The sequence below is a fragment of the Chlorocebus sabaeus genome, chromosome 20 (assembly GCF_047675955.1).
Source record: "Chlorocebus sabaeus isolate Y175 chromosome 20, mChlSab1.0.hap1, whole genome shotgun sequence".
Lineage (NCBI taxonomy): Eukaryota > Metazoa > Chordata > Mammalia > Primates > Cercopithecidae > Chlorocebus > Chlorocebus sabaeus.
The window spans coordinates 36,885,081-36,894,845 of NC_132923.1; the positions used below are offsets into that span (position 1 = coordinate 36,885,081).

Consider the following 9,765-nt stretch of genomic DNA (forward strand, 5'->3'; position numbering starts at 1 on the left):
GGGCATCACTGACAACAGACAGTAGTATCCCTCCATCCAAATGTGTTACAGGTTAGAGCATCTTCTTAGCCCTTCTCTTAAGTGTTTGAATGAAAAATCATTGCACAAAGTGGTCGAATCCAACTATCTGCTGTTCTGAGCAGGCACGTGACATCACTAAAGGAGGAATGCAGCAGAAACTATTGTGGTAGTCTGTCAGTACTTTTTCTTGGGTTAGATCTTCATTCTGGACAGAGGTGATAAGCTTTTAATACAGTGGCTATATAGGTTATTCACTGAATCAACAAACATTTATTGAGTGACTAAGACTCTGTTAAGCTCCAGGGTTACAGGGAGTCATATAGAACCCACGGTTCAGGGAAACATAGAGGGCTAAACCAATTATTACATGCGCTGGGGTGATTGCGCTTGACATGGGGACACTAACTAGTCCCAGCTGGGCTGCAGATGGCTGTTCTGATGTTGGTGGCCATCTATTAGGTTGGTGCAAAAGTAATTGTGGATTAAAATACTTGAAAAAAACTGCAACTACTTTTGTACCAACCTATAGCATCCTGATGGGGAGAGGTAGCATTCTCTACATGGATTCCACCACAACCATTTACATACTGTGACTGTGGACATAGTTCTTGATATCTCTGAGCCTCAGTTTCCCCATTTGTAAAACTGGGATATTGATAACCAGTTGTCAAACATTGTAGTGAGAATTAGTGTGTGTAAAGTATGTTCCTGGTACACTGTGTATACTCAGTGAATGTTGCCTGTTATTATTATCATCATTATTGAATGTTTAAAGCCATGGAAAAATACTAAGAATGCATCTGTGTGTATTATTTTTAACTTGAGGATTTAAATTGATGAGAGAGATTGAGGCCATTGAAATGGTGTAAATTTGTTTAGCGTGCAGGTTACCACCCATACCTCGGCTGTATAGTGATGACTTTGGCAGTTCTTCAGCCTCTTCTGGCAGTCTTCAGGCCACCTTTACATGACCCAAGGTACTTAGAGCCTTTCTATATAAATGCTCTCTTAATGTAGATATCATTAGTGGCAAACTAATCTCTTTTCAAATGGAAAAATTTTGCATTTTATAAAATTCAGTGATAAATTATAGTTACTTTGAAATACTTTAAAATGCATTTCAGATATCTAATTCCCAGACAATAAGGGAAATTACATGCTCTTTATTCTATTGGGAATTAATTATAGTTCCATTGCTTTTAAGAACACTGACTGGTTCTTATTTTGGTAGAAGGCAAATGTTTAACTGGACTCATTGGAGTATGGGAACAGCTGCTAGAATAATAGCAGGTAAGAGATTGTGATGCCACTTATTCATATATAATTGCTAGCTGTTTATATTGCAAGTTGTAATTTGGCTTAAATGATTTTTAGATGCATTAGTAATTGGAGTAATTGGTTGTTGAGGAGAAATCAGCCTTAAACGTTGAAATCCAGAAAGTAATTTCTAGAGGTAATGATTTAAGTCATTATTTCAGTTTTAAGTTTAAGGTCTTTAAAATAACTTTAAAACTCTCATATTAAGACTTATTTTAGCATTTGCCTTTGCCAGCAGAATAAGCTATGCTGATGGCCAAACATTTGAGTAGCTCAAATTGAGGGTCATTTGTGAATTGGGTTGAGGTGGGTTGCTGGGTTCAAGCTTTCCATCTCCAGGTCCTTTCCACGGGGCTTGTATCTTCCAGGGTAGGGTGGTTTTCAAAAGTCAGGAATAATTATACAGTGTATTTTGATACCTTGTATAATAAACACCTAAGTAGGTACCTTCTACCCTAACACTGCTATAGTCTATGGGATTCTTTGTCGGAGGGGGAGTCCAATCAACCATGGTTTCTATACTTTTCTCCTTTCATTCATTGCAGACTTAAAACAATCTGGAAAATGTGGGTGCATCTCTCTTAACAATTGGTCCATTATGCAGCCATAAAAAAGAATGAAATCATGTCTTTTGTAGCAACATGGATGCTGCTGGAAGTGATTATCCTACATGAGTAAATGCAGAAACCGAAAATCACATACCACACGTTCTCACTTATAAATGTGAGCTGAACAATGAGTACACACGGACATAAAGATAGAAAAAATAGACTCTGGGGACTCCAAAAGAGGAGCGGGAGGAGTGGGGGAAAGAGTTGAAACACAACCCTTTGGGTACTGCGTTCACCACTTGGGTGATGGGTTCACTAGAAGGCCAAACTCCAGCGTTATTATGCAATATGCCCTGAACTGCCCCCATAACTGGTAAATTCATAATCAATTGCCCATCTTGCCCTATCTAGCCTTATAATTTTAAAAGCCTAAATCAGCTATTTGGTCTTAAATATTAATCTTTTTTTATCTCAAACTCTTTTAGTATGTTTTACTTGACAATGCACATACACACACACACAATTGTCTCTCTAGGTGGGACAACATTTGAGTATAACTTTTTTCTTTTACATGTAGTGGCAGCGATGTTCCTGGGAATGGATTTACCAGGACTGAATCTTCCTGATTCACGGAAAACCTATGCAATGATTGGATTTGTAGCCTGGCATGTAGGGACTGAGATTGTTCTGGAGGTACATGCTTATCGGCTCTCTCGCAAAGGTAATCTGCTAAAAAAGCCACGTTATGTAAAATCACTTTTATATAAACCATTGGAAAAGAATGAGTTTCCTGATAGTAACGGCTATTACATTGGTAGCTCACTAAAAATTTGTGATCACTCAGCCAGTGGTAGAAATGGTGGAGATTTTCTGCCTTTGTTTTTTTTACAATTTTTACTATTAGAAGTTGTGAATAAGATATAAAGGAAAGGTTTTTAGGTTTTGCGGGGGGGGGGGTCCTTCCTTGTAAGTACTTTCACTTTGCTGGTCTGACTTAGAGCCAGTATGGACTGGAACTCTGAATCCTAGAGCTGAGGGAACCCTGAGATGGTGGAAGAAGAGACTCAAAGTCAACACTGGATGGAGCGGCAGACAACTTTGACCTATTTGACAAACTTACTGGGTGCTGTCATTTAGGTTGCCATGTGCATAATTATATAGCTAGGAGCAAGCCAGCTAGATAGGAAAGACTGATTTTGCCTTTGCTCTTTAGTGACAAGGTCTGTTTTGGTGCCAGGCAGGGTCAGGGTACCTATAGTCACCATTAGGAGTGGAGAAATTAGTAGGGAATGGGTGTCATTTTAAACTACCCTGGATTCTAGACTAAATGTCCTTTCTGTCCTGCCTGGTTTTCATCCTTTTCATCCACCAAAATAAGTGAAGGTGGCCTTCTAAAAGCAAAAATTATTTGTTGTCTAGTATATATGTTGTAAACTTGGGAGAGCCTGGGGTGGCTTTAGGAGTGGAGTAGTACATATCAGTCCTGCTACTTTTGATCCTTGATAGGCTTATATATGTGGGGCTCTTGATGACCACTGAATTATAGCTTACTGTTTTTGTTTGTTTGTTTGTTTGTTTTGAGACAGAGTCTCACTCTGTCACTCAGGCTGGAGTGCAGTGGTGTGATCATAGCTCACTGCAGCCTTGAACTCCAGAGCTTAAGCCATCTGCCTGTTTCAGACTCCCATCTAGCTGGGATCACAGGGATATGTCATCATGCCCTGCTAACTTTTTAAATTTTTTTAGAGACGGAGTCTCACTTTGTTGCCCAGGCTGATCTCAAACTCCTGGGCTCAAGTGATCCACCTGCCTCCTCCTTCCAAAGTGTTGGAATTGCAGGTGTGAGCCACCATGCCTGGCCAATGGCTTACTGTTTAAAATACATATATACTTAAAACTTGGATAGTTATCATATGTTAATTAGTTGGATTTAGCTATTTTATAATGTATGCATATATCAAAACATCATGTCATACACCATGAATATATACAATATTTTGTCAATCAAAAATAAAGAAAACCAAAGAGCTTAGATCATTATGACTTTTAAGGCATATTTTAAGTTACTCAACAAATGTGTACTCTTGCCAGATTGTCCACATTTGTGAGAGGCTTAATTGTTGAGGAAGTTTGCAATAATTAGTAGCTTGGAATGGGAGAATTTCTACCCTGGAAATTGGGGTGAACAGCACAAATCAGGTGTTTTTAAAAATTTAATTTACCTGCATAACGCTGCCCTTATAAACTTATGTTATTATTCTTGACAGTTGAAATATTAGACGATGACAGAATTCAGATCCTTCAGTCATTTACTGCAGCGGAAACAGAGGTAAGTCCTTTTCTTGTTCATTGACACAAACCTTAACGGTAATACTTTTTTTTTTTCATATCTCAATTTTTCTTTCAGGGTCATGCTTTTAAAAAGGCAGTGTTGGCAATTTATGTCTGTGGGAATGTTACTTTTCTCATCGTATTTTTATCTGCAATCAACCATCTATGAGCAAGCAAAGACCTTGGCTTTTGCAGGCCGAGTGATAATTATCATCAAACCAAAGAAAGCTGAAGCCTGTCCTGACTGCCTGGAGCATATTTGTGAATTCTCACTTGGAAGACTGAGGTCATGCCTGTAGAGGAATTCTGAAGTCCAGCCTCTAGAGACCAACATTCAAGAGGGTCCTACAGACTACAAATTAATGTCATGCCCTATATGTAATTCTGGGTCTTAAAGGAAAGATTGTACTTCAGGAGAAGTAACTCAAATATTTCTTGCCAAGATTTTAAGAATGTTGGTATTTAAGGAAATAAATAGTGATTTGGAAAAACACAACAGATGTCACTAGGATAAAAAAGAGATATATTACAGTAACTATATTTTGAACTACAAAGGTGCTGTGGTACTTTAAAGAAAAACATTTTTACTAGTTTATCTGAATGGTCTGTGGACTTTATTTAGAAACTGTTTTTCAGTTTAGTTTTTTGGACATATCCTTTGCTCAGTGTATTTCCTTACTTCTCTAGTAAAGGTGGAAATGAGGCAGACGCCATTGTAGGTTTTACCAGCATTTAAATATATTATGAATTTCTTAGCAATGAACTGCAAGTATGCATCTTTTACTTAAAAGACCCATTTATGTCTTCAGGTACAGAGATGAAATAGCATTTTATGTGTTGTTTTGGCTATAGAATTTAAGTCCTTGTAGCATTTGGGGATTATAGACTTGGATTTCAAAATGGATAAAACTCACCCTTGTGAACCTATCTAATAGATATTCTGTTTACTTGTAGAAATAATATAATGTGTCTCTGTTTTGTTAGACATTTTTGATGCTCTTCTGAATCAGAATAGTCAGTGTTATCTTCCTTATTTCAAGAATTCATCTATTTTATGGCTACATCTCATATGTGCTATGAGGACTTCTAGCCAGTAGGTGGCGCTATAATACCGAAGTACTGTATTGCTTTGTTCCTGTTTCCTTGTTCTGATTCCTTTTCAGTATTTAGGTAACATTATGGGATGGCATTTCCCTTAAATTCCACCAACTCTTCTTAATCTTTATTTTAAAAATGTCTACTTTTTTTTTTGGGTGGTTGGGGTAATGGGTTAAAACGTTAAATTAGTAACCACTGTTTATTTTCCAGTTTGTTTTCTGTGATTATTTATAACAATTGTTTGATACTTGTTTTTATGGTCCCCTGACCCTGTAATGAATGAATGCAGCTATCTTAGGCAAAGAAAATAAATAAACTGGGCATTTTTAAAATAAAAAATTTAGGAAGTCATACTTTATTTCTTTAGGTATTCTTTCTGATTATGTTATAGTTACTGCTTGGCCCAAGAACCTAATTTCTATATGGTGTGAATAATAGCCTCAGCTGTGTAGCCTACATCTTTATTTTATTATTATTTTTCAAACATTTTTTCATTATTTCTTATTTTTTTATATCTTTATTTTTTGAATTTAACCAACTTTCTGCTAATAGCCTACATTTTTTACTGGGTAAAATAATGTGGAAGTTTAGTTTTTGTTTCTTTTATAGGTGTTTATCATAAGTGGCTTAGGGCTTAGATGTGAACTTTCTGTGTTCATATTCTATATGTGCTATACTACTTATAATCTAAATTTTCCTTTTGAATGTCTTTATTTAAAAAATTTAGTATAGCAAATTAAATGTGTACTAAAGTTATTTTCCTCCAGTTTTCTATACTAACGAGCTTAAATGTTAATAAATTTCTCTTAAGTTATATTCTACATCTGACAAAGAAAAATTCTCCCTTTTGTTTTTTTTTTTTTTTTGAGACAAAGTCTCACTCTGTTGCTCAGGCTGGAGTGCAGTGGTGCAATCTTGGCTCACTTTAGCCTCTGCCTCCCGGGTTCAAGCAAGTCTTGTCTCAGTCTCCTGAGTAACTGGGACTACAGGTGTGTGCCACCATGCCCGGCTAATTTTTATATTTTTAGTAGAGACAGGGGTTTCACATGTTGGTCAGGCTGGTCCCAAACTCCTGGTCTAAAGTGATCCACCTGCCTCAGCCTCCCAAAGTGCTGGGATTGTAGGCACGAGCCACTGTGCCGAGCTGAAAATTCTTTTAAGGGAAAGATGAGCCTTGATGTGTTTGGTCTTCAAATATGTGAGCTTGCTATATTTCCAGTGTTGAGGCTAAGATATTTTAACTTTTTCTTTTTCAGTGCTTCATATGTTGGCACTATTTTGATCTTTGTCAACTTACATACAGAGTTGCCCAAAGAAGCCTTTGCCATTTAATCTTTTATTTATTTATTTTATTTATTTTATTTTTTTGAGACAGGGTCTTACTCTGTTGTCCAGGCTGGAGTGCAGTGGTGTGATCTTGGCCCACTGCAGCCTTGACCTCTTGGGCTTTAGTGATCCTCCCACCACCTCCGGAGTAGCTGGCACCACAGGCACTAACTCCGCGCACCACTACAGCCAGCTAATTGCACTTTTTTTTTTTTTTTTTTTTTTTTTTTTGGAGAAGGGATCTCCCTTTGTTGCCCAGGCTGATCTCGAACTCCTGGGCTCAAGCAATCCTCCTGCCTCAGACTCCCAAAGTGTTGGGATTATAGGCATGAGCTTTGCACCTGGCCCCAAATATACCAAATCTTTTGATTAGAATCAAATTATGATTCTTCTGCTTATGGGTGGTTGGTATCCACAAATTGCAAATTCCTCGTCTTCACTCCTCTCAGTTTTTCTTTTTGTTTCTGTAATAAACACTCTGGGCAGGTTTTCAAAAATTATTTCTTTTGATAGGAATTATTGTTAAATTAAATGCTTTTATATCTTTAGCAATGTTGCCAAAAACAATGAGCAAAATCATGTTTTCTTCTAAAAGAAGTGAGGCAATATAAAATAAAGATATGTATGTTTTTCAGAAAGAAATGAAAGAAATTCTAGAAAATTGTGGTTGAGCTGGCATTAATAGCTGAGGCAATAAAAAAATTCTCTGGTCTGCAGAAATCAATCTTAAGGGCATAGGTAGTCTATAGGATGGGTTATCAAATAAATGTATCAAATGCACAGTAGTACTTTATTTTTGTCAAGGATTTTGTCTCTAATGTGTGTTAAGCAATGCCTCATCCCTTCCACATCCTGCCCCAGTCCAGGCTGCAGCGGGAAAAGACAAATGCAGCAGATGCCAACTAGGAAGTTCTCAGGGCACATGTAGTGTTTGGCTGAAATTCTGTTTATCTGTATACTCTCATGAGGCAGGAAAAAAAGAACAAAGGTTCTGGTTTAAGATAATCCATTATAGGTTGGAATGAAAGGAAAGATTCTTCTAAGCCCTTTTAAAATCAGATTAGGCTACTCACACTACTCACAGTTCCTATCCACATCCTGCTTCTTTCTTACTTGTGCAGCCCCTACCAAGCTCATCTCTGCACCCAGGTCATGGATGGGCACCAGTCTGGAATGCCATTTCTGTTCCTTGTGCAACCCCCCACCAAGCTCATCTCTGCACCCAGGTCACACAGGGTTACCAGTCTGGAATGCCCTTCTCAGTGAAATGAGAAATGTTCCCTTGTCCCTCTTGCAGGGTGTGGAATGGGGACGTGGCTCGCTTCTTCAGTGCCCCACTGCTCAAATCTAGGGGAGCATACAGATGGGCAGGCTGTGGGACTCCGACCCCACAGCAATGTCTAGGGGTAAATGTTTGCAGCTGAAGCCCCAGTGGGCATGTGTTACCATGTGCTCTTTTAGTTTAACTGTCCATAGGCAGCTTGTGTTAGCTCAATGAGACCCCTGCCTTATAATGCAAGGGCAGAGGGCTTTCTGTATCCCTGGATTCTTGCCTTGGTGTACCAGAAGAATCGGATCACACCTGGGCTTGGAGAATGAGTGCAAGGTTTTACTGAGTAGAAGTAGCTCTCAGCAGATGGGGGAGCCAGAAGGGAGATGATTTTCCCCTGGAGTTGGGCTGCTAGACTGCCTGGGCTCTCCTCTGATTGCCCTGGCCTAACTCTGCCAACTGCGCGTCCTTCCGCCAGTCGTGGCCTGTCAGCATGCCAGCATCTGTCATGTGTTCTTCCTCTGGCGTGCTCCCATCCACATCCTCTCGCTGTCCAGCTGCTTGTGTCTTCTTCTGTTGATGTGTTCCTCTCCACGTCCAGCTGCTTGTGTGTCTGCCTGCTAGAATCTTGGGGGTTTTTATAGGCACAAGATGGGGGCATGGTGAGCCAGAGTGGTCTTGGGAAATGCAACATTTGGGCGCTGCAGGCGGGGTGCCTGAACTCACCTAGGCCCATGGGCACGTGGGCCTGGGTGTGGAGCCCTCGCCAGGGACTTCCCTTCCCTCCTTTCCTATTATTTAAAGGGACTACGCCTTTCCCAGCACTTCCCTCCCGTATCACTTACAAAAGCTAGTTTATCAAGTTCTAGCTCCTTCCCTTACTTGCTATCCAACATCGGTACCTTTTTCTTTTGACCATCCTGATACATGGGATGGGAGGCAGCTGATCTTGTAAATTAAAAAGAACTGGAAATTAGGAGACCTGAAAATGCATGTTTGCTTGTTGGTTTACAAGCTGCATATCCTTGGGTAAGTCACTTATCTTCTCCGGGCTCAATTCTTTCATCTGGAAAGCCCATCTCACAGAACGGCTGTGAGGATCCAATGAAGTGATGCTAGCAAAAGGTGCTTGCTTCATACATTTTTTTGATGATGCCTTTGCCATTTGATTGCAGTGTTAAACTTAATAAATTTTGCATGCATGTAAAATGGGTACTTTTTATAAAAAATATTTGATGCTCATCTTGAAAACATTATGCTGAATGAAATAAACCAGACATAGGATGATTATTGTATTAATATGATTCCATTTATATGAGGTACCTAAAGTAGTCAGATTTACAGAGACAGAAAGTACAATGGTGGGTACCAGGAGCTGGTGGGAGAAAGGAAATGGGAGGTTAGCGTTTTCTTTTTTTTCTTTTTTGAGACGGAGTCTCACTCTGTCGCCCAGGCTGGAATGCAGTGGTATGACTGGATTCTAGGCTAAGTGGAGCTGCAGACAACTTTGACCTGTTTGACAAACTTACTGTGGGCTCTGCTCCCTGCAACTTCTGCCTCTTGGATTTGAGCGATCCTCTTGCCTCTGCTTCCTGAGTAGCTGGGATTACAGGCATGCGCCACCACGCCCGGCTAATTTTTGTATTTTTAGTAGAGACGGGATTTCACCAGGTTGACCAGGTTGATCTTGAACTCCTGACCTCAAGTGATCCGCCTGCCTCGGCCTCCCAAAGTGCTGGGATTACAGGTGTGAACCACCGCGCCCGGCTGAGGTTAGCGTTTAATGGGCGCAAAGTTTGTTAGGGAGGACAAAAAGTTTTAGAGATGGATGGTAGTGATGGTTGGACAACA

General features: G+C 39.6%; 1 protein-coding gene across 6 annotated transcripts in view; it reads left to right on the plus strand.

The window, feature by feature from the left end:
- The window catches only part of FRRS1 (ferric chelate reductase 1), a 71,205-nt gene extending 66,711 nt beyond the window's left edge, over window positions 1-4,494 (plus strand). For 5 of the 6 annotated variants that reach the window (XM_073008550.1, XM_037998093.2, XM_073008552.1 and 2 more), the window contains 5 exons: window positions 901-998; window positions 1,253-1,311; window positions 2,467-2,610; window positions 4,157-4,218; window positions 4,297-4,494. In XM_073008550.1, coding sequence (XP_072864651.1) covers window positions 901-998; window positions 1,253-1,311; window positions 2,467-2,610; window positions 4,157-4,218; window positions 4,297-4,389 — 456 coding nt within the window. In that variant the 3' untranslated portion in view covers window positions 4,390-4,494. Of the gene's footprint in view, window positions 1-900; window positions 999-1,252; window positions 1,312-1,883; window positions 2,062-2,466; window positions 2,611-4,156; window positions 4,219-4,296 lie in introns of those variants that run through there. The other variant, XR_012090020.1, reaches the window with a different exon arrangement.
- Window positions 4,495-9,765: the final 5,271 nt, after the last annotated feature.